This window comes from Ranitomeya imitator, chromosome 3 (genome assembly GCF_032444005.1).
Source record: "Ranitomeya imitator isolate aRanImi1 chromosome 3, aRanImi1.pri, whole genome shotgun sequence".
Classification (NCBI taxonomy): domain Eukaryota; kingdom Metazoa; phylum Chordata; class Amphibia; order Anura; family Dendrobatidae; genus Ranitomeya; species Ranitomeya imitator.
The window spans coordinates 424,615,028-424,641,029 of record NC_091284.1 but is presented as its reverse complement, the minus strand read 5'-3'; the positions used below and the strand labels follow the sequence as shown (position 1 = coordinate 424,641,029).

At 41.5% G+C, this 26,002-nt stretch overlaps 1 protein-coding gene across 1 annotated transcript in view; it reads right to left on the bottom strand.

Annotated features, from left to right (window-relative positions):
• Nucleotides 1–138: 138 nt before the first annotated feature.
• The window catches only part of APPBP2 (amyloid beta precursor protein binding protein 2), a 39,621-nt gene continuing 13,757 nt past the window's right edge, over nt 139–26,002 (bottom strand). Inside the window, exons 2-13 of the mRNA XM_069757226.1 lie at nt 20,726–20,814; nt 20,143–20,294; nt 17,985–18,108; nt 17,451–17,619; nt 13,268–13,357; nt 12,006–12,073; nt 11,807–11,912; nt 11,435–11,559; nt 10,299–10,384; nt 9,017–9,207; nt 5,021–5,186; nt 139–3,480 (exon numbers count right to left, since the gene is read on the bottom strand). Coding sequence (XP_069613327.1) covers nt 3,224–3,480; nt 5,021–5,186; nt 9,017–9,207; nt 10,299–10,384; nt 11,435–11,559; nt 11,807–11,912; nt 12,006–12,073; nt 13,268–13,357; nt 17,451–17,619; nt 17,985–18,108; nt 20,143–20,294; nt 20,726–20,814 — 1,623 coding nt within the window. The 3' untranslated portion in view covers nt 139–3,223. The remainder of the gene's footprint in view (nt 3,481–5,020; nt 5,187–9,016; nt 9,208–10,298; nt 10,385–11,434; nt 11,560–11,806; nt 11,913–12,005; nt 12,074–13,267; nt 13,358–17,450; nt 17,620–17,984; nt 18,109–20,142; nt 20,295–20,725; nt 20,815–26,002) is intronic.

Here is a 26,002-nt window from a genome sequence, read left to right as displayed (position 1 = left end):
TTACTTACCACATACTTATTATAATTTGCACTGCTGAAATGCCTACAATCTATTACCACGGTCTAGTTTATAAAGTACCATCAGTAAGGAGTGAATAAAAAAAAAAACTATTAAAAAGAAAAACAAGTTTTGTGGAAATACATGGGGTATAGTGATCAAATTTATTACTAAAATTCACTTTCATAGGAGAACAGGTACACATTAGAAATAGGAAAAATTAGTGTAAGTTGATAATTCCAACACCAAGAAATGTATGCCAAACTTGTTTGTGGACCACTTTAAAGCTGCAAAGACATTACAATAATAACACTGTAGCTTTTTATACTGTAATAAGCTATAAACGGTCTAAGCAAAAAGTGCAGATTCAATTTAGAAAAACAGCTATGAAGATGAAATGCATGTCACTACACAATTGATAGAAAAGAGGAGTATCCATAAATAGTCATTATTTTAGTACGTACTTGGTTAAGTTGCAAGTACCTTATATTTACAACAACAAAAAATCAATAGGGTTTAATAAATTTGAATGCTACTTTTGCATAAAGAATGCCACTATTCTGAGACCAAAAGAAGTGTAGTGTAGATCCCCTGCTGCTTCAAAGGCTTAAAAGCACTGGTGTCTTCACACAAAAAACACTGTAAAAATCAAGATGTGCTTAAAGGGTTACACTAATGAGCACTGACCGTTCCCAGGAGCAGAATTTGTAAGAATGATAGAGAAGGTGGTAGAAAGGGCTACTGTACATGGCATCCGGCTGGAGCAGACAGTGAAGAACACACAAGAAAGCGATTGGCTAGCCAACAAGGACCTTAAGTCCAATGTTCCTCCCAAATGTCCTTTTCAGCTGGATGTGAAGAACAGTATTCAAAACTCAAATTTTGGTTTTGTAAACTGTATCTGGTTTGTGTAAAGTGTATATACTTTACCAAGAGAGGTCCTTTGAGCTTGACCAAGCATGGCGAGAAACACTTTGCTTTTGCAAACATTAGAATTTATAATACCAGAGGCCAATATACAGGCTAGATATTAACATATATACACTAGTTAGGGATATTATATGCACAGGTAAGGTTTCACCGTTTCTCACAATATAGACAATAGTTACACAACTTAAGTAAATGCCAACGCATGGACACCGTGATCATGAAATCCTTGTTTTTATGCTCTGTGTTTTTAATGTGAAATGCAGCATGTAAGACTAAACAAAAAAAAAAGTGAAGATATGGTATTTCTTTTGCATTTAAAATTTACAGCTACAATATAGTAGCAAGAGAAAACACTAATGTACATGCAAACTAAGTTCTGCATTTTAGGAGAATTCCTGAAGGAAAATGAGGTCAATGTTGGCTGAAATGCACAAAGATATGAGCTCCATTCAGGTTTTACTCTGTTCTATCATATTTTTCATTAAAGCCAGGCAAAGTTTATAGAATATATTTTTATATGCTGTTTTTATAAATTTTTTATATATATATTTCCCAGCCAGGCTTTTTTTTTTTTTTTTTTTTTTTTAAATTAGTGGGTATATGCATCTGCTTAGTCCCATCTATAACTATTTCTCTGTCTGCTAGCTTCATAAATGTGAGAAGCAGAAAGAGGCACTTACTGGTTACACCAGTGAAAAATGGAAAAGGCACAAAGCTTTAACCCAGCACGCCTAAACTTAAGCAGCAAATACAGATCATTGGGCATAAACATTTCATAGTCACAGATCCCTAAACTCGTGTCTGTTACACATAGTGTACTCATTCTCATTATGCTGGGAATAGGAACGGGACATACAGGAATCATGTTACACACATACAAGAGGATATCCCCCACTTTTGGAGGGAAATAAACAAATAAAAGTGCAATGGGAGGTTAGCGATGATAATTGCCGAAAACTAGAATCGTTTTCATCATTGCTGCACATCAATGCAAGAACGTACCCCCTAAAAGGCCAGTTCAAGCCCACTGGGGTAAGGAGAGGGGCTTTTACAGACAAAATTCAGCTGGATTTCACTTTCAAGGATATGCTTATATAGTTTAAGACAAAAAAGTGCATTTTCACTTGTTTTCCTAAATGTCTTATATTGAAATCATCATTTTTACAAATTGGATTTTTGTTTTACATGAATGCAAAAGTTTCTCTTTATCTTGTTAATGTATTGTATGGATCTCCTTAAACAATCATGCCCAATGGTTCCATGCTGACGGCAATTATAAATCTAGATGATAAACTGTCAGAAGAATCTCAAGTTCAATTTGCATTGATTGTGCTTGATGGCCTAAATTGTGTTTTTTGGCATATACCCAACACATGATGAATGTGGACCAAATAAACAGCTCACATACACACTACATAGTAAACCATACTAAAACAACAACTGATCTTCATTCAATTTCATGTAACAATAAAGAACAACAAAAAAAAGTGGCTAAGAACAATACAGGTTTCAGGGCTCCTTGGCACAGACAATTTGATTATTCCTTATAGCACTTCATAATAGCAGTGTATAAAAGTTCTCGTAAACTGTACAGTTAGTGATGAAAAAAAATAGAACTAAGGCGCTGCAAGAAAAAAAAATTAAAATATATTTCGAGTGAGATTTATTGCTGTATGGAGAGGGGTACCACATCATTATCTACGTGGTTTCTTGGTAGAGAAGGTGAAGGAGCTGAACCTACAGCATGCCAAGCTGATAAAATCCACAGGAGTTGGATTATGTAAAAGCAGTAATCGATTACAGATCATGCGCAGTGAGCAAAGGAAGCAGCCAAAGGGATATTGGACGATTACCTTACAGGTTCGCAAAGACCACCATTTACCTTCAATAAAGACATAGAAAAACAATGACATGAATGAGCCATTTCTTTGAAAACGGAGTTCCTGTGAATTAACTGGTGGAGTGCACTATTCGTATATTATATCCATGTAACACCTTGCCCCAATGAAACAGGGAAAACATCTCTTAGAAACTCTTAAACAGTTTTATCTGCATCTTCCTATCGGAAGAAAAAAAAAAAAAGAAAAAAGGAAACACTAGTTTTGTATCCTGTGGATTGCGATGTGAGCATTCCATATGGGCATAGCCTTGAGCAGATGTGCCACTCTTATCTTGGCCATTTTTCATAGGACAAAACCAGATGGGTATCGGTAATTGTTTGCAATTTCACAGTATGAACTTTCCCGGTACGTTGAGAAAACCAGCCGGCAGAGCTGAAGAGTTTATTTTTCTGTAATTAACAACTCGATCCCTCCGTGGTGGTCTGTGACATGAGAAAGGATTGCACAACTTCTTCTGTGGATAAGGGGCTGGCGTTTACATCCTCGAGGGCGTCAGTGACTGAAAATTGACGATCTCGCAATCGGTTCCAGTTTGCCAATATGTTATGGTACTCAAACACCTTCTCAAAATTACCCACAGAATTATATAGTTTAATTAGGCCCCTGTAGTCATATTCCAGTCCACTGTAACCCTCGCCAAACAATTTCTTACCTGTAATAAAAACCCATAAAAGACAGTCACAAATCAGAAAATAACGTCCAAGTGGAGCGATAGCTGATCAGATTAAAAATTGCCCAGCAATAGCAGATTTGTCAGTATACGGTCCATATTTATTTATTTTTTAAATACAGAAACCACAACGCACTGATGGACGCCCAAAAAATACTCAGGCCGGCGTCACACTGGGGTTTTAAACGGCCGAGTGCAATGCAAAAAAAAAATATATATATATATATATATATATATATATATATATATATATATATATATATATATATATATATATATATATCGCATTGCACTCGGATCAATGTTAGGCTATGGGGCAGCTCCCAGCAGCCGACTTTTTGTCGGCCGTTTTCCTCGGTCCGAGACAATCGCAGCATGCTGCGATTGTCTCGGACCGAGGAAAACTCTTGGCTCAGTCGCACCCATATAAGCCTATGGGTGTGAGAGAGACAGCGCACACCACTCGGATAACAACCGAGTGATGTGCGCTATAACCGGACCCCAGCAATGGAGGAGATGGAGAAATTCATTTCTCCACCTCCTCCGCAGCTGTGCTCCGATCCTTCGGCTTCAAGTTTGGGAAGTGTTTTGGTACAAGAGCCAAATTTTGTACAAAAGTTCAGTTGAACCCGAACATCCACGGGTAAGCTCATACCTAAATATAAGGCCTCAAATACACATCAGTCATTTTTCCCTCACTTAAAAAAATAATCTGACTTTCAATGTTTTGGGGCAGATTTTCATCAGTATGATAGTTTTCTGAAATTCCCAAAAAATAAATAAATAAAATAAAGAGCTTCCCTTACTTAATGCAATGTTAAAAGCCAAACAGCATATGGATGGCACACGGATGGCATCTGTGCACTGTCCGCAATTTTTCACGGACCCATAGACTGGGGTGGGTGCACTCGGCAGATACGCTCCTTTCCAGCTTTACTCAGGTATAGTGTCTGTTGCATTCTACTCTGCCATTATTTATTATTAGTTTGATATAGTGACTATGATATTCATTTTATGGCGGATTAAGTGGGATGGGTACACGTTATATATATGTGTCTATGATTGTATTTGCTGGTAATGGGTATTTTCCCAATACTTTATGGACATTGCCTTTGTATATCGTATCCTCAGTAGTGCCACCTTGCGTTTCCTACGTGCACATTGTTACTTACAATCCTCCACTCCTCATTGGCCTCTTGGCCAAATATCCTGGTATTATTGTATTTAATTAATAAAATTATATTTATATATTTTTGAATATAAGTATTCTGGGTGCTTTTTGATCGTGTTGTTTCTCAGTGTTTATGGACCCATAGACTTGTATGGGCAATTGTGATCCGCAACTCGGATCAGAAACAGACATATCTCTGTGATTTTTTTGCAGACACACAGTCTGTAACAAAGCATAACAATGTGTGTATAGCTACACAGATTATGATAGGTGTTGTATCTGTGACAACTACAGACGTGAAAAACAGCTGTCTGAATGAGGGCTAAAAGACATTACATATAGTCTACATACCAATAGCTATAGAACGAAGGTAGAGCTTCTCGGCATTGTCATACTGATTCATGTCATAATTATAGAGAGAGGCCAAATGTCCTACTGACAGCGCTACTTCATAGTCTTCTTGGCCAAGTAGTTGCTCCTTAATTTGAATGGCCTTGATGTGCATCTCCTCAGCCTCCTAAGCAGCAAGTCACAAAGTGGACAATTATGTAAGAGATTATAGGCATCATTTTAAATTGTCATATTTATAACGTCAATTTAATCAAAAAGACATTGTTGAAGAATGCATAGTCACCACGCCTAATAACGCTAAAAGGGCTAAAAAGAAACATTTTGTATTATCTGCAAAAGGAATCTGCAGACAGAAAATTAATGCATTTTCTGTCTTTATTGGTAAGCAATTATTAGAAAATGACCCAATGTTTAGATCACATTTTTGTCTAATGTATTTTTACAAATTTTGGACTTTCATATCACAATCTTAATAAAAATAATAATTTGGAAATTCTCACTGGCCACTGTTATCACGTATTATTAAACCCCATAACCTCCCTATCCAACATCACTGAAGTGGGGCTTAATTGTCTCCTCTCCAAATCTCACCTCACCACCTGTGCGCTCGACCCCATCCCATCCCACCTCCTCCCCAACCTCACCACCACACTTATCTCATCCCTAACCCACCTCTTGAACCTATCACTAACTTCTGACACCTTCCCTTCTGCTTTCAAACATGCCACAATCACGCCTATCCTTAAAAAGCCAACCCTCGATCCAACTGCTATGTCCAGCTATCGCCCAATATCGCTGCTCCCATTTGCTTCCAAACTCCTGGAGCAGTACGTCCACGCTGAACTTTCCTCCCACCTCTCATCTAACTTGCTCTTTGACAATCTACAATCTGGTTTCCGCCCCATCACTCAACTGAGACAGCCATGACCAAAATCACTAATGACCTACTTACCGCCAAAGCTAACGGACAATACTCTGTACTCCTCCTTCTAGACCTGTCCTCTGCTTTTGACACAGTTGACCACTGCCTCCTACTACAGATCCTCTCCTCCTTTGGCAAAGACCTCACCCTATCCTGGATCTCCTCGTACCTTTCCAACCACACATTCAGCGTCTCCACACTACCTCCTCATCCCACCGTCTCTCTGTTGGAGTCCCCCAAGGCTCTGTTCTAGGACCCCTACACTTCGCAATCTATACACTTGGCTTGGGGCAACTCAAAGTCCCATGGATTCCAGTACCACCTCTGTGCTGATGACACTCAGATCTACCTCTCTGGCCAGACATCACCGCTCTGTTGTCCAGAAACCCAGAGTGTCTATCAGCCATATCCTCCTTCTCCTCTCGCTTCCTCAAACTCAATGTGGACAAATCTGAACTCATCATCTTTCCTCCATCCCATAGATCTTCCCTACCTGACCTATCTCTCGCAATCAATGACATCATGCTTTCCCCCGTACCAAAAGTCCACTGCCTCAGAGTAACCTTTGACCCTGTCCTTCAAACCGCACATCCAAGCTCTGTCCACCTCCTGTCGCCTCCAGCTCAAAAATAAATCCAGAATCCGTCCTTTCCTCAACCGTCAATCTACTAAAATGCTTGTGCATGCCCTCATCTCCTGCCTTGACTACTGCAACATCCTTTTCTGCAGCCTCCCTGCTAACACCCTTGCACCTCTCCAGTCCGTCCTTAACTCTACAGCCCGACTAATTCATCTGTCTCCTCGCTACTCCTCCGCTTCCCCTCCCCCCCCCCCCCCCCCCCCTCTGCAAATCTCTTCACTGGCTCCCATTCCCTCAGCGTATCCAGTTCAAATTACTAATACTGACCTACAAAGCCATCCATAACCTGTCTCCTCCATATATCTCTGAACTAATTTCCCTATATCTTCCCTCACGTAATCTCCGGTCCTCCCAAGACCTCTTTTTCTCCTCCACACTTATTTGCTCCTCATCAATCGCCTCCATAACTTCTCCCGAATATCCCCCATCCTCTGGAATTCTCTGCCTCAACACGTCCGACTATCAACCACATTCGGATCCTTCAGACGGAACCTGAAAACTCATCTCTTCAGGAAAGCCTACAGCCTGCACTGACCCCGCTACCTCCTCATCACTACCGAAGGTACCGCCTCACCAACACCGGAGCTCCTGCAACCCTCAACCTACTGTCTCCTTCCCCATAGTCCTGTAGAATATAAGCCCGCAAGGGCAGGGTCCTTGCCCCTCTGTATCAGTCTGTCGTTGTTAGTTTGTTTACTGTAAGTGAGATCTGTAACTTGTATGTAACCACTTCTCATGTAAAGCACCATGGAATCAATGGTGCTATATAAATAAATAATAATTTACAGGAGACATCACAGGCAGAATCAAAGTGTCAGGTAACAACTATATATAGTTGCTAACAGAGGATCCATCAATCACAATAGGCAATGGCATGGTCCCCCTCTCTTCACAATAAAAAGGTCTGAGTTAGTCTATTCCTGCTAATGTATTTGTGGATTTACAAAATAGTCCCAAAGAACAGTGTGATGACTGTAAGGTTTCAGCTTTATTTTCCCTTTGTAATTACAGATCGTGATGTGGAACAAAAAAAAACAAAAAACACACATTTAGCACAAAAAAAACATTTAACCAGTGAATCATTAACTGATGACATTCTCTTTATAGGACATATAGTAGGTCTAACATTGAGCAGGCACTATACTTGAGTCTGAACCATAACTACAGGATGTCAACTCTACTACACAGCTGGCATCTGCCTGTAACAGCAGCGACCAGATTTTGCGCAGATCGTTGCTGTTAAAAAAAAAAAAAAGTAAAAAAAAATGTTACTGTCAATCACTGACAGTAGTGCGATTTTTAAGACCGCACCTGCTCCCTCTGGCACCACATGACGTGATCGTGGGGTGTCACAGATTGCTATAGCAGTTAAGGGCCTGCAGAAGGCTGTCATTTTACTGTGAAGCCCAAAGCTACGACTGGACTGCATAGAAGAACATAGTTTTGTCTATATACTGCAATATGCTAGTATTGCAGTATATAGAAAGATTGATCAAACCATTGCTAGTTCAAGTCCTTAGGAAGACTAAAAATAAAAGTTTTTAAAAACATGAGAAAATAAAAAAAATACAAATTGAAATTACTCATTTTCTTCCCCATTTGAGAAAAAAAGGATTTGTGTTTTTGTTTGCCATATCTCCCTAAAAATAATGCAATAAAGAGTGATCAAAATGTATGTACTACAAATTGGGAATAAATCAGCACTGGTGACACTCTCTCCACCTTTGGACAAATAGAACATCACGAGGAAGTCATATGTCAGAGGCTGGAGATATTTCAAAAACCTGACCTGCACATCCAAACATAGACTAAGTGTGAACAGGTGCTGAACCTAGAGTCGCCAACTCGCTAGAACATGCAAACTTGAAAACACGAAATTTGAACTGCATTACTGAACTAGAAATATGAAAAATGAGAGCGTTTAGCGCATAAAAATGGCCAATTTTATGTGTACCTGGTAGCCCGTTTACGGCATCTCTCTTATACCAGGTCCTAAACTTGCCTTACCTCGCTGCAGTAATGCAGTTCAAATTTCGTGTTTTCAAGTTTGCATGTTCTAGCGCTGCAGTGTGCTGCCTTGTTTACTTAACTAGAGGCTGGAGATAGTGACGCCGACCTCACGTGTCACAACAACCAAACAAAGAACACTGAAAACCAAACTAGAATAGAATTGCGTATTATTTTTACAATTTTGTTTCTACGACCTTCATAACCTTACATGGTAAAGTGAATGGTGTCATTCAAACCTACAACGCAATACCTTATAAACCTATGTTGATGGAAAAAACTAAAAAAAGTTAGGTGAAAGCACAAAAACTGGCCACAAACACACACACACAAATAAAGACACACACACACTTACAAATTAAAAACTAAAATACAAAGGAAAATCGGCAGAATGGACAATATAAAGAGTCTGAAAGCGTATGCTCACCTTAAACTTTCTCATGGACTGATACAGCCTGCCAAGATTTCCGTAGTGTTTTGCGGTCTGTACATTGAACTCACCAAAGGCCTTTTTAGCAAGTTGTAGTGAAGAAAGGTGAAGATCATGAGCTTCTTGAAGAAGTTTTTGCTCAGTCTCCTTGTTATGACAATCTATAGCTATCTCCTCTAAGATTAGTGCTATAGGGTGCAGAATAGGAGAGAAAGGCGCACAAATTAAAACAGCAACGTTAACATTGCCATGCCAAAAAACACAAATACCTATAGTATGGTAGAACTATTATCTAAAACATCTACATAAACGTTGTATAGACATGTACAGTATATGTCAATTGATCACACTAAATGTGCTTATGTATGTTTAAAGGGAACCCATCAGCTGATACATGCTGCCGAAACTGCAGGCACTAGCAATCACAGCCCGGTTGCAGCACAGGAATATATATTATATATATATATATATATATATATATTTGTTTAAAGAGAAGCTAGGGAACAAAGGCAGAGATGAGAGTAGTCCATTGTGGCCCCCAGATGTCTTTGCCCTGAACCGCCATGGTGACATCAGAGGTCTGTGTGTACATAGTAAGAGACCTGTCAATCATTTTCAGTCACATTAAGGGAAAGCCAGGCTGGCTCTTCAACTATACTCTGAAACACCGGAGCGTTTCAGAAAAAAAAAAAAAAAAATACCTGGCTGATATCCTGCAGCCAGCCTCAGATTCATGTTGGCGGTGATTTGGGCAGTATGAATCAGCTAATAGGTTCCCTTTAAGAGTAATACCTTAAGCCAACTAGGAGTATATAATTTGCAGTACTTTTAATAGTACAAAGCCTATTTTTACACTAATAGAATAAATCGCGTGTAAGGTTCTCTTGAAGAAAGAGTGCTGTGATTTATGTCACCTCCGTTTTATATAAAGGTTCCACAACAATACAGTACTGCCCCAAAAATGGCTGTAAAAATGTGTGGCTAGGGAAATTTAAATGTTTCCTTATGCAACCCTCTAAAAATGATTCAAGGAAACATGGAAGCCATTCCGAAATGTAGTGTAAAGCCGCAGAATACCAAGGACTCCATGTTACTCTGTGGACCCCTAGCTTTACACAGAGCCTTTATTTTTGCCAAGTTCTGTAAAAGTATGGCAAAAAAGCAGTTTCTTTTTTGTATCCAGAAACATAAAATGTTATTACAGTTACTAACACACTATCTTTCCAGCAAAACGAGCTAGACAAGAGAACAAAGCTACAAATATGGACACGATGCATACCTTTAACTCTTTTCGAAGAAGCTAATAAAAGATGGTCTTCTGGGAGTATATGAGTGATGATATCTATGGCACGTTCAGCATGAAATCTTTAAGAAAATGTAAACTGTATTAGTGTAAAATGTACATTAATAAGATGATGGATAATGAAACCCAAATTACACGGTCTTGTATCAGCACTAAGCACTACTTAAAGGGGTTGTCCACTACTAGGACAACCCCTTCTCAATCTGAATGTTTGGCCCCGTTAGAATGAAACACATCCCGGCACCCTTCCAGCACTCACGTCCCTGGGTCTCACATGAGGTTGTTACGTCACACGAGCCCAATCAGCGTTGGCATCACTGTCCTCGCATTCAGACAAATTAGTAATCAAGAGTAAGTCAGAACTGCGGCTGAAGGTGGGGACAGCGACACTAGTGCCGATTGGGCACAGGGCTCATGTGATAACCTCACGGGAGCCCCTGGAACAGTAGCGGCACATGTGGTGAGTACAGGTGTTTTTATTTTAATGGGGGTGAACATTCAGATTGAGAAGAGGTTGTCCTCGTACTGGGCAACCTGTTTAAAGAGTAATTGCACTTTCAGGTGACTTTTCAGAATAAGGTCTTGTGTGTGTACATGAGGAATAACATGGTTTTGGGCAATTATAGGATTTTTTTTACTTTTCCCTTCTGCCGGTTCTCTCTCATAATTTGCAACTGACTGAGCTGGTAGGAGGGGACTAGCTGCTGTGATGTGACAGCATGGAGGCAATTTACATAGTGGTACTGAGCAGTGTAAATGTGAATCCAGCTTGAACAGTGTGGTAATGATATAATGATATAAATCAGAATCCACTACGGGGCAGGATCTTGAACCTGGGATACACGCAGGCAAGAGATGAATACATGAGGTGATGCGAGTTGAAGGGCACGCAAACGGCGCATGCCCGAAAAAAGAAAGCAGCCTTAGTGCTGCACAAGGTGGCTCTTTTACTTAAAAACGCCAGGGGGGGATGTGACAGGTTCCCTTTTGGTAAGTAAAGGGATTTTCTAATTTCTGCTCATGACTAGTACATAATCGAAATACGATTACATAAAGAAGCCCCTGCTAATGACTGATATGAAGAATGAAACAAAATGATGGAAAATACTCACAATGCATTATCAAATTTCCCTGAACTGTACTGATGAACATAAGAGGAGTAAGCCAAGTCTTCATGAGCTGTTGCCACGTGGATATTTTTACCTCCAAATACTGACTGTCTGATGTCAAGGGCAGTCTAAAATCGTTTAGAGAAAATAGATATTTTTTTTAGTATCAAAAAGGTAACATTTTATTCACACTATACCATATCAAATGTACTACTCAAAAGCATAATAGCGTGCTACATTGATATTTCACATTTACATTGAGCTCTCGAACAGAGTTTTGTGCAGATGCTTGGACTATACCATAAGAGTGGCATATACAATTCGCAACTTTCTGACCAATTGTCAGCAGTAAGTGGGAAAATTAGCACCGTGTACCTGATATATTGCAACGGACTGGCATATGTTGTCAACATTGAGCAGGTAAAATCCATAATCTAGTAAAGTATCAGAATATTTAGGATGCTTGGGTCCAAAGTTTTCCCTGAACAAAAAAGATAAATACAAAACCAAACAGTATTAAATATGAAAAAACTTCATAAGCAGTAAAAGCTTCAGAACACAACTCCACTCTTACCTGGCAAGGTACACTGCATGCTTTATTAACTGCTCGGCTTTCTTAAATTCTCGCTTCACTACACAAGCCTAAAACGAGCATTGAGAGACATGAAATACAAACAATGAATCAAATAAATTACTGGTTTTATTCAAACATCCAAAAAGTGTTAATGTCATTATGCAAAAGCTTTAAAAAGTATTAAGACATTTTATCCTCTAAGCTCTGGTTCCAGAAATGGCCACACAGTGCAACATTAGTAACATAGTAACATAGTTAGTAAAGCCAAAAAAACATTTGTCCATCCAGTTCAGCCTATATTCCATCATAATAAATCCCCAGATGGTCTCAATGGTGCTATCGCCACTCCTCTTCTCCTTGACATCCAAAATCTATGTAAGCAGCTGCCAGGCAAGGTGAAGGCTGTGACCAGAGGGGTGAGGGCCACACAAACAGGTAATATGTAGCTCACAGGCTGCAGGTTGTGCACTCCTGTGTTAATCAGAACTTTGGGAAACAGCTACTTTAAAAATGATAAAAACAGGCTAGTTACAGTTTCCCCATTGAATTTATTCAGATGGGAGTCATTTTTAAAGGCCTAAGAACTAAAAGGCAGGTAGGTGCTAGCAACCTGCCTGTTGTGCCCGCCACTGATCTCTACTGTCACAGACCACCCCTGCCAATGCTTTTGAGGCTTCAGCTGACATCACATGACAGCGGCTGCTCTTCCACTCTGCTGACGGAACTGCCGATGTCATGCTGATTGACGGCAGGCTTCCAGTTTCCCAACTACAGGAAGCTGGCTGTCAATCAGCATGATGCCGGCAGTCACTCCCCGTCAACAGAGCAGCCAGAAGAGGAAGAGCTGCTCTGTTGATGCTGAGCAACAAAATCGCCAGAAGGAATGGTCCATGACTGCTCTGAGCCGGCACTGGGTAGAAGAGGCAGGCAGTTAGCAAAAAAAAAAAAAAAAGGTCTGGAAAACCCCTTTATTAAATAGCTACTGCACTTGCTGTTTTCTAAGCACGACAGGGAAAGGTTGGGTCTTTATACAGATCTGCATGCATCACCCACATTCAAACATAAAAACTTCTATATTCTGCAAACAATGGAAAGGTTTCGGGTTCTTTGTTTCCCTTCTCCCAGAATTGCTTTTATAGAAAAAGCCAGCGGTTATACATGACATGGTGTATCATGTCTCCTAAACAGAGTTCTCAGACATGCCTTAGAATATTACAGGCGCCTGTTACATTTCCACTGTACTATCTAAAACTTACACGTACCTTAGATGCCTGCCTCAAAACGTCTACTATCACCTTTACAGGAAGTCCACTGGTAATTTCTTTCATGGCTTCTATACACCATTTATAGGCCTAGTAAATAATACAAACAGGGATGTAACATTTAAGCCACAGTAGAAAAGAAGAAAAAAAAAATCAGATCACTATACACGCAGGTTCAGATGAAAAATTAAATATTTCTAGGACCGGCCAGGTCAGCGATATAACAGGAGTGGAAGTCAAGTTTGTGACACCATCACCAATCAGGTGATTGAAGCCTGTGTTCCATTTTTTGGACGAAGCCAGGAGATCAGCGGAGAGAAATCACATGACCACCAATTGCCTCAGCAGTAGAGTTGAGCGAATTTCTTCGGCAAGCTATAGTGCTTACCGAGTAGGCTGCAGAGGGATCCTGGATACACATGCAGGGACAGTGTGTGTTGGGCTCTCTATGTGTGTGCTGTGACAGTGACACAGCCGCAGTGCTGATCAGCCCATGCGCTCCAGGTATCCGGGTTCCCTCTGCAGCTTATTCGGTAAGCGCTATAACTTGCCTAATAAGCGAGGACCCGAAGAAATTCGCTCATCTCTACTCAGCAGCCACTGATCAGCTGCAGCCTTCAAATTGTGTCCGAACCAGATGAGATTTTATTCTTCTGGCTCGGATAGAATTTGATAAGCTGCAGCCCTCAGAGTCTGCTGATTGCCTGCAGCAGTCATGTGAGCTCCCTAGCAGGAAAGGAAAGCAGGCATCTGAAAGGGAAGTACAGTGAGCTGCAATGCTATGTACAGCCAGTACAAACTGTACAAAGCTATTTCTGAGAAACAGTGAAGGTGATCAAGACATCCTCAAGATCGAAGATCTGGAAACCCAATAACAGGGATCTGTAGCAATGACCTGAGTGGACCAGAGGTACGCATGCTCTGGCTCCACTCCATTCATCCTTAATGGGACTGCAGAGTACAATGCTTGGCTATTTCTGGCAGTCACATAGACAATGAATGAAGATGAGGAGGAGAAGGAGGAGCACCTCTGCTCCATTCAAGACGGGGCTGCAAAGCTTCGTTCAAAGGGCTCCTGAGCCCTGATCTTCAGATTATTGAGGGTCCCAGCTGTTGGGCTGCCAGCGAGCAGCATGTTATGCCCTATTCTATTTAGAAAAAGAAAACACTTTAAAGCAATTAATCACAAAGTCATTTCTTATTTCAGTCTTGCATTCAAAGTGCAATAATGCTGTGGACTGATGTATCAAAGGAGTTAAACAGTTGAAATATGAGGGAATTTCAATAAGTTGTCATGGGGGTCTAGTTGTGTATTACAGCTGAGCTCCAACACCTATGTGGAAGATAAACGGCCAGTAACCAGATGATCATTACGACAGATATATCAGTCATAGTGCAGAAACAAGCATCAGTTCATGAAGAAATAGGTTATAGGATGCTTGGATACTAAGGCTATGTGCACACGTAGAAAAATCCGCTGTGGTTTTTACTGCGGATTTATCGCGGTTTTTACTGCGGATTCTGCTGCGGTTTTCCATCTGCTCCAATAGAAAACTGCACAAAGAATTGACATGCTGCGGAAAATAATCCGCTGCGTTTCCGTGCGGCTTTTTCCGCAGCATGGGCACAACGTTTTTGGTTTCCCATAAGTTTACATTGTACTGTAAACTCATGAGAAACTGCTGCGGATCCGCAGCAAAATCAGCAACGTGTGCACATAGCCTAAGGGGCTAATACTTGTGACAAGGAAACAATTCATCAGACTATGGGAAGAGCACCTTTGTTTCCTCCAGTAAGTATGTGTAAATGGACTGAAGAGCAGGGGGCAGCGTTACTGAGGGACCAGCACTCTACAGTTTAACGCTTAGAGATATCACTGGGCAGTTTTGATTTAGATACACGGCACTGACCCATAATTATATCATGTCTTGTCATTTGGCACAAGAAATTTTAGACCTTCGAGTGTTCCAGTACTTTAATATTGCTATCCTTAGGAAAAGTCATCAATACAAGATTGGTGGGGTGCAACAGCCGGCACTACCGCTAATTAGCTGTTCCCGGCCAGATGTGATCAGTTGCGGAGCTGTACAGCTCTGAAATGCACAGTATCCATGGACAGGTACTGCACATCCACCCATATTTGAATAAATAAGTGTGGATCTGCGGTACTCTACTACAGCCATTATGCAGTTGTTGCAGCAGTACTATTCCACACCAAAACTGAGCATAACTGACCACCACTGGTCCAAGAAGCAAATGATCGGCTGGGGTGCTGCACACCCACTGATCTGGTATTCTATCCTAAGGGCAGTCCATCAATATTAAAAGTACTAACTACCCTATAAATTGACAATTAAACAAAAAAACTAAAATTCATTACAATGAGTTATTAGAGTTGAGTGCAAGTGCTCGTTACTAGTGATGAGCGAGTACTCGTTGCTCGGGTGACCTCCGAGTATTTGTTAGTGCTCGGAGATTAAGTTTTCATTGCCGCAGCTGAATGATTTACAGCTACTAGACTGCTTGAACACATGTGGGGATTCCCTAGCAACCAGGCAACCCCCACATGTACTCAGCCTGGCTAATAGCTGTAAATCATTCAGCTGAGGCAATGAAAACTTAATTCTTCATTATACCTCCCCTGACGAAGCTACTTGGCATAGCGATACGCGTAGGGACGTGACCTATATAACCTTCACTGGCCTTGGTATGTATGATTAGTTAGTTGGCAGCATGTTCTACTAGACCACCATTTGGTGAATGGGACGATAATGGTTCACTATACATAGTGCTGGCATTATTTTGGTATTGTGCCCTGGTGTGTGTTTGAGCACACAGTGATCTTCTGATGATTTTTGTAATCGCTATTTATTAAGGCAGGGCTATGCTTATTCTACAGCCATTTCCTCTTAAATTTTAGGGCAGTCACGGGCTCTTATTATATAAGCTCATAGGTTTATTCAACAATGCCTCTAATGTGTATTGGGGTTTTTTTTACCATCACAATAAAGTTGTAAAGGTACCAAGAGGATTTATTCTTGGATGATAAATATTATTGTATGTTTATATTAGCAAAATGTTGCCAGTTAAATTGTATCAGTCTCAATACATGGTTGCACTAGCATTGTACATATACCAGTGACGGTAATACATATTGCCACTGGTAAATCACTGATATTATCACACTGGTGCAACAGTGCCTTCTATCTTTGTTTTTTTTCCTATCCATTTTTTTGCATATACAGGCCAGCACATTTACCACGTATTGCATTATATTTATAATATACTCTTATCTTTGCATTTGCCTTATTGTTAGTCAAGAGTCTGAGTGTCCAATTCTTTTAAATGTTTTTAGGTATGCATAGTTTGTTGTCCAATAAAGCTACTTTTTATACTCTATTCTGTGGTGTGCACCGTCATCTGCGTCCTCTTTTCTCAGTTTGAATGAAAACAATCTCCAAACTCTTAGGGTATGTGCACACGCTGCGGATTTTGCTGCGGCTCCGAAGCGGTTTCCCATGAGTTTACAGTGCCATGTTAACCTATGGGAAACGAAATCCGCAGTGCACATGCTGCGGAAAAAAACGCGCGGAAACGCAGCGGTTTATATTCCGAAGCATGTCAATTCTTTGTGTGGATTCCGCTGCGGTTTTACACCTGCTCCAATAGAAAACTGCAGGTGTAAAGCCGCAGCGGAATCCGCAGTAGAAACCGCGATAAATTCGCAGGAAAAACCGCAGCGGTTTTGCACTGCGGTTTTTCCAAATCCGCTGCGGAAAAATCCGCAGTCCTCCAGAATACGTGTGCACATTAGCCTAACAAATACTCGGAGGTCACCCGAGCAACGAGTACACTCGTTCATCACTACTCGTTACTCTAGTTTGCCTAGTGTGCTCTGGTATGCACAGAGTATTGCGGGTGCTTGAGTGATAGGTTCGACTTCCTGCGGCTGCATGATTCAAAGCTGTGAGACAGCCACAAAACATGCAGAGATTGCCTGACAAAAGTGTGCAATCCCCCATGATTTATGGCTGTCTAGCAGCTGTGAACCATGCGGTCGCAAGGACTTGAACAAGTCACTCAAGTACCCACAATACTCGGTGCATACCCAGGCACACTAGAGTAACGAGCACTTGCGCTCATCGCTAGTTATTATAGATTGTATTCAAGATGAAACCTCTACCTCGTCATAATGGCTCTTAGCAAAGAGCAGGGCACAGAGCTCTCCATACAAAGCAGCTTTGTTCGCATGTTGCCCATGCTTGGCTAGCTTGTCCATGTAACTCTGAGCAAGTTTGAAGGTTTCTTCTCCCAGGTGGTATTTGCAGTTTCCGTTTCTAACATGCAACAACCTATCAAGAAATTAAAAGACAATATACAATATATTTATAAGCAATGCCAGAATGTAAGAAATGCACTATAGAGAGCTTATGTACACACATCTACTAGATCTATACATACACACAAACTGTATGTAGGGCTAATAAAGGTCTTATCAGAGAGGCTGTAATGGGAAGAGATGGTGAAGCATGCCCGTTACCTGGGAAGCTTGCGGAGATGCTGCCTAGTGAGCAGGGCTACTAGGAATTATTTATTAAGGAGTCTGAAAGACCCGCTAATGAACGCTTCAGCTTACTTTTCTCTTTCACAGGACTTTTCATACTCTAAATTAGTAACTTTGGTTACTAATGATGAATAGAAAATTAATTGAATATACCTGACGCAGCACTCCACTGCACGGAACCAATGGAGCATTTCATTATGAAGAGTACAGAGCTGTAGGCAGGACAGAAACACCTTTTCAGCATCACCATACCAACCGGCGTCTGAAAGAAAACCTCCTACAAGGCAAAAAAAGAATAAAAAACAAACATTGGCATTTACAGTTTTGGCATGTAAAGTTTTTTTTGTTTGTTTGTTTTTTTTTTGTTTTTTTTAAAGTCAGTTAAAAAAAAAAGGAATAACCTTTGGAAAAAGTAAATGACTATAAAAATGGATATTATGAAGTATACTACACAAGTTGTATCCTGAAACTAACATTTTGCATTGTAAAATCTGCATGAAACATTTAAAACCAAATGACAAAACTTCTACTAAATAGAATATTTATATACTAGATGGTGGCCCGATTCTACCGCATCGGGTATTCTAGAATATGTATGTATGTATGTATGTATGTATGTATGTATGTATGTATGTATGTATGTATGTATGTATGTAGCAGCCACATAGTATATAGCACAGCCCACGCAGTGCATAACACAGCCCACATAGCATCTAACACTGGCCAGGTAGTATATAGCAGCCAGGCGGTATCCAACAGAGCCCACGTAGTATATAGCAGTGTGGGCACCAAATCCCTGTTAAAAAAAAAAAAAAATTAAAATAAAAAATAGTTATATACTCACCTGCCGGGATCCAATCCAGCGAAGCTCTGGCGCAGGTGATGAGCGCGCGGCTGGCGCCATCTTCCGTTCCCAGGAAGCATTGTGAAATTACCCAGATAACTTCGTGGTCTTGCGACACCGCTAAGTCTTCTGGGTAATTTCGCAATGCATCTCTGGTAACGGAAGATGGCGGAGGCCGCGCGCGGCTCGGCGGACTACGGAGGGCGAGTATAGCAGGTTTTTTGTTTTTTTTATTATTTTTAACATTACATCTTTTTACTCTTGATGCTGCATAGGCAGCAGCAATAGTAAAAAGTTGGGAACACACAGGATTAATAGCAGCGGTTACAGAGTGCATTACCCACGGCATAACTGTCCGTTACAGCTCGCATTAACCCTGTGTGAGCGGTGACTGGAGGGGAGTATGCAGGCGCCAGGCACTGACTGCGGTGACTGGAGGGGAGCATGCGGGCGCCGGGCACTGACTGCAGGGGAGTAGGGAGGGACTAATTGGACTGTGCCCGTCGCTGATTGGTCGCGGCAGCCATGACAGGCAGCTGGCGAGACCAATCAGCGACGCGGGATTTCCATTACGGAAATTGCAGACAGAAAGACGGAAGTACCCCTTAGACAAATATATTATATATAATACATACATACATACATACATACATACATACATACATACACACACACACACAGTATATTTATTTTTCTCTCAGGTCAGCTTGTGTCTGAATGAGAAAAACCGTAATAGCACCAGATCTACTATACCACGTGTTGGATTAGACAATAATTATATATTTGCTAGCTATAAAATAAAAATATTGCCAGTCACTATAAGCTACAAGAATGCTGCACAGGGATCATATAAGACTTCAAATAATAGAAGATTCTAGCCATCCTTGTCATCGAAATTGGGAACTTCAGAACGGCAACAGTAAATTGAAAGCTCCAGTACGACATAAGTGCACATCCAATAAATAAATCCTTCCAGGCAATGTAGCATCATTACTGAAGGGGTTCTCATCTTTTTAAATGTGTTAAAATTGTAAAATATTTGTAAAAGCAAGTTATTTTGCAATCAATTATTAAGAATCTTCTCCATTCTCGAAAAATTGAATTATTTGTAATCTTATTCTTTACTGCTTGGTGCCTAGGTTACCGGCCTCCCTTGCAGTCTATCAGCAGCGGATGGTTTCTGAGGCAAAAAGCGCATAGTGTTATAGAGCCTGTTAATACTTCAGGCGAGATCGCTGGGATAGCTTCAGTGCATCTGTGATCTTCGGATTCTGCAGAGGTAAAGCGGCCACAGCTTGCAGCCTGGAGAGGGCTCAGCTCGGGCAAGCGGCTCCATCATGCTGCTGGTTCAAACTGTCAAACCATCAGGAGCAAGCCTGGAGGCAGGGGGAGACTGTGCTCCTGAACAAAAAGTGGAGACAAACCCTTTACTATGTGATTAAAGTAGAAGAATGCAAGACTGCTTACCAAGTACAAAGCCGATCTGGATTGCCTTTTCTTTAACATGAGCATCAGACTCTGCTATATATGAGCAACGTCGGCTAAAAGAATACGCCAACACAGAGGCTACTTTAACACCATGGTCCATTAACGCCTGAAAGCAGTGATGGAGTAAATGTCTGGAGAGAGCAAAACAATACAATAGAGACTTTAAAAAAGAAAGTTATTTTCAATAAAACATACACAGAACTGAAAAACTGGTTACATTTTCAATCCTTAAGGAACAAATTTGAATATTTCCTATTTACAGGGGTTGTCTCATAGGCGATCACCCTTTTTATAATCCAGCAGATGTTTTGCCTTGGAAGCTGGAGCAGATCAGGCATATTCCCTGCAGTTATATTAATAGTCAGCCATTCAGATGAATGTCAGTCCTTCCAATACATGAATGGCTCCAATTCGCTAGAACTTTCTTACAGCCATAATAAGAAGGTTGGAAGATCGCTTCATTACTATTGGTGCAATAATATACGTATGGTCCTCAGTATTGACGGGGAGGCACATAAAAAAATTAAAGAACAAAGCAATTTCCCAACAAAGGCTAGCTTACCTTTTATCTAATGCACGTAATACTTTTGCAAAAACTTCCAATTCACAGAATTCGCTTCCAAGCTGGCAAAGTCTTCCTTGCTGATATAACTAAAAGAAAACAAGAAATGGAAGCCTTAGAGAGAATTATATTTAAGAAGTGCAAAGTATTTCTGTATAGTATACTACAATGAGGTGTTATTAAACATATGGTACAAAATTTGGAAGCTCTAAGTACAGACAAGAATATCATATGTACCTGTGATGTCCGTGTTAATGTCAGATAGCAAGTCAATGCAACTGAATATGGCTCTTAAGTGGAAATAAAAAAAACAAAAAAAAACAAAAATGCAGCATCTACCTAGATATTATATATATTTTACACACATACATATATACATATATACATATACATATACACACACACACACACACACACAAACACGCTGCTCAAAAAAATAAAGGGAACACTAAAATCCCACATCCTAGATATCACTGAATGAAATATTCCAGTTATAAATCTTTATTCATTACATAGTGGAATGTGTTGAGAACAATAAAACCTAAAAATGATCAATGTAAATCACAACTAATATCCCAAGAAGGTCTGGAGTTGGAATAATGCTCAAAAGTGGAAAATGAAGTTACAGGCTGATCCAACTTCAGTGGAAATGCCTCAAGACAAGGAAATGATGCTCAGTAGTGTGTGTGGCCTCCACGTGCCTGTATGACCTCCCTACAACACCTGGGCATGCTCCTGATGAGGCGGCGGATGGTCTCTTGAGGGATCTCCTCCCAGACCTGGACTAAAGCATCTGCCAACTCCTGGACAGTCTGTGGTGCAATGTGACATTGGTGGTTGGTGCGAGACATGATGCCCCAGATGTGTTCAATGGGATTCAGGTCTGTGGAACGGGCGGGTCAGCCCATCGCTTCAATGCCTTCATCTTGCAGGAACTGCTGACACACTCCAGCCACATGAGGTCTGGCATTGTCCTGCATTAGGAGGAACCCTGGGCCAACCGCACCAGCATATGGTCTCACAAGGGGTCTGAGGATCTCATCTCGGTACCTAATGGCAGTCAGGCTACCTCTGGCAAGCGCATGGAGGACTGTGCGGCCCTCCAAAGAAATGCCACCCCACACCATTACTGACCCACTGCCAAACCGGTCATGCTGAAGGATGTTGCAGGCAGCAGATGGCTCTCCATGGCATCTCCAGACTGTCACATGTGCTCAGTGTGGACCTGCTTTCATCTGTGAAGAGCACAGGGCGCCAGTGGCGAATTTGCCAATCCTGGTGGCGCCAGTGGCGAATTTGCCAATCCTGGTGTTCAGTGGCAAGTGCCAAGCGTCCTGCACGGTGTTGGGCTGAGCACAACCCCCATCTGTGGACGTCGGGCACTCAGACCACCCTCATGGAGTCGGTTTCTAACAGTTTGTGCAGACACATGCACATTTGTGGCCTGCTGGAGGTCATTTTGCAGGGCTCTGGCAGTGCTCCTCCTGTTTCTCCCTGCATAAAGGCTGAGGTAGCGGTCCTGCTGCTGGGTTGTTGTCCTCCAATGGCCCCCTCCCCCTCCATGTCTCCTGGTAGCGCCTCCAGCCTCTGTACACTACGTTGACAGACACAGCAAACCTTCTTGCCACAGCTGGCATTGATGTGCCATCCTGGATGAGCTGCACTACCTGAGCCACTTGTGTGGGTTGTAGAGTCTGTCTCATGCTACTACGAGTGTGGAAGCACAACCAACATTCAAAAGTGACCAAAACCTCAGCCAGAAAGCATTGGTACTGAGATGTTATCTGTGGTCCCCACCTGCAAACCACTCCTTTATTGAGTGTGTCTTGATAATTGCCAATAATTTCCATTTGTTGTCTATTCCATTTGCACAACAGCATGTGAAATAGATTGTCAAACAGTGTTGCTTCCTAAGAGGACAGTTTGATTTCACAGCAGTTTGATTTACTTGGGAGTTATATTCTGTTTAAGTGTTCCCTTTATTTTTTGAGCAGTGTATACAGTATTTTAGAGATCAGAGCCATGATGGCCCTTTCTCCTGTCATTAGGACACTTTGCACAATGATTAGTCAGTGATCTTGTGACTGACCAATCACAGTGATCAATGTGGTGATCTGCTGTTTGAAACTGCCATTGGCAATGTTCTCTCACCACACGTCTATATGCGATGACAGTTTGAAGCCACAATGAAAATGCATGTCATGGTGCAGGATCTCACACCTGACCATGATGTTCGTTTTTGTCATAGGTTTTTAAAGGGATATTCCCATCTCAAAGATCTTATCCCAATATGTAGTAAGATTAATAGTAAACAACATTTATTTACTTTTAAAGGTTGCTCCTTATTATCTCCAAGGACACCAAGGAGAGCAGACATGTCTGTCTGCTCTCTGCTGGATGAGGACAATAAGGCGCCGTGCTAGTGGCAGCCCATTGCAGCAGCAATAGTTTTGTTTTGTTTTATTTTGTTTTGTTTTATTTTACTTTATTTTATTTTGGAATTATTTTTGTTATGTGTGAACCTTTCTCTTTCTGAACCTCAGTTTTTGGTACTCCTAAGGAATTTCTTTTCCCCAGTACCTTCTCCTTCTGAACTTGGATCCGCTGGAATGCTTCCCTTGGATTTATGCTGAACCCTTGGATTTATGCTGAACCCTTGGATTTCCCCTTGGCTGGTTGCTTCTGGGATCCTCTGATTTGTTTCCCCTGGATGCATACTGCTACCCACAGCTTTCTGGATGTATGCTTCTGATCCTTGGCTCCCCTGGAAGGTTTCCCTTGGATGTTTGCTGCTACCCGCAGCTATCTGGATTTACAGTGCATTTGTGATCACCTTGCAACCTAGGACTGGTATTATACGCACCTACTGCCAGGCGGCCACTACCTGTCTGGGAATTGGTACAGTTATGTCTGGAGGCGTGCACTGTATGCCTCCTTTCACGGACAGGCTTAGTGCGACTAACATGGGCAAGGTTTTGATTGATGTCCCCAAGTCTGTTCATAAACGTGTTGCTTACTCAAGGGGCCGACTTCTGGAGCTGCGCAGGCTAATGTCTTCTCCTGCAGTGGGCAGACCACATGTCCCGTGTGAGGTAAGGCGACCCTACAGAGGCTGCAGAGCGGGCAAAAAACTTAAGGCAAGGCGAAGACGGTTTAAACCTGTAGTTCCGTCCATCATCATGGGGAATGTTCAATCACTGGGTAATAAGTCGGATGAACTGCTGGCATTAATACGGACCCAGAGGGAATACAAGGAATGCAGTTTGATGTGTTTTACTGAAACATGGTTACGTGGCGAGATCCCAGACTCAAGTGTCTCAGTACCAGGATTTCACATGGTCCGGGCGGATAGAGACACTATGAAGAGCGGCAAAAAAAAGGGCGGTGGAGTTATACTCTACATAAACAATGGTTGGTGCAATCAGGGGCATGTGACAGTAAGGGAGCGCCATTGTTGTCCGAACATTGAATTGCTAGCTGTTGGCCTCAGACCTTACTATATTCCTAGAGAATTCTCGCTTGTTACTGCAATAGTGTTGTACATACCACCAACTGCAAACCATGAGGTTGCAGGTGAAGTGCTGTCAGGAGTCATTGCTCGGCTCCAGCTGAAACACCCCAACTCGCTTACTGTAATCTCTGGGGATTTTAACCGGGCTAAAATTTCTACTGCCTTACCTAAATTCTATCAATTTGTGAAATGTACAACACGTGACAATATTACTTTAGACTTACTCTATGCGAATGTCAAGAATGCTTATTCATCGTCTACCCTGCCGCCCTTGGGGAAGTCTGATCACAATCTTGTACTATTGTCACCAGTCTACCAACCTGTTGTTAGAAAACAGCCGGCTACCTTTAAATCAGTTAGAATGTGGAATCCAACAAATGAACAGGCTTTGCAGGATTGCTTTCATCTTACAGACTGGGATGTGCTGTTTGGGACAATGGACGAGTATACAAATGTTAATGAAGTGGTTGGTAGAGTGACTGACTACATTAACTTCTGCACTGATATGCTGGTGCCCACTAAAAAGATTAGGTGTTTTGCAAACAACAAGCCATGGATAACAAAGGAATTGAAGCATTTGCTCAACAGGAAAAAAAAGGCATTTAAAGTAGGTGACAAAGAGAAAATTAAAATGATACAGCATGAATTGAAGCATAAAATAAAGGAGGCCCAGGAAGCCTTCAGAATTAAACTTGAAAAGAAACTGTCCCACAATAATACCAGAGAGGTTTGGTCAGGAATGAAATTACTGACTGGGCTTAAGCTGAGGCCTGAAAATCATGGTGGAAATCTAGACAAGGCTAATGAGATGAACGAGTATTTCAACAGGTTCAGCAGTACATGTGTACATGTGCCAACGGATAGTGGAGGGGACCTGGGTGCAAATTCTGCAACATCGATATTGGAGGATGAGCAGACTAATTTTAGAGTATCCGAAAATGATGTGAGGAGGCAGTTTAAGTCACTTAACATTGGTAAAGCTGCAGGACCAGATGGACTCAGCTCACGTGTCCTTAAAGTTTGTGCAGACCAGCTGTGTACTGTCTTTACACGCCTATTTAATGGAAGTATACAAACACAGAGGGTACCAGTGTTATGGAAAACTTCCTGTCTGGTGCCGGTACCCAAGACTTCTTCTCCTGCAACCCTAAATGACTATCGTCCTGTAGCCTTAACATCTCACGCTATGAAGGCCTTGGAAAGATTAGTGCTTGCTCACTTAAGACCAAGGGTCAATGCTTTTATCGATCCCCTTCAGTTTGCCTACCGACATAGATTGGGGGTGGATGATGCTATTCTTTCTCTGTTACATGGGGTACATTCATTTCTGGAGACTGACGGAACCACGGTGCGAGCGATGTTCTTCGATTTCTCGAGTGCATTTAACTCCCTGCAGCCACTTTTACTACACAAAAAGATGACTGATATGAAGGTTGAGGAGGGGATGAGAAATTGGATAACTGACTACCTATCAGATCGGCCACAGTTTGTACAGATGGGAGCAGTGGTGTCAAGCAGATTATTGAGCAGTGTAGGTGCCCCCCAGGGAACGGTGCTTGCGCCCTTTCTATTCACACTGTATACTTCAGACTTTCAGTATAAATCTGAACTTTACCACCTTCAAAAATTTTCGGATGACTCCGTGGTTGTGGGATGCATTAGGGGAGATCAGGGGGATGAGGAATATAGAAGGGTGGTGTCGAATTTCGTGGATTGGTGCAATGGTAACTATCTACAACTAAATGTTAAGAAAACTAAGGAGTTGG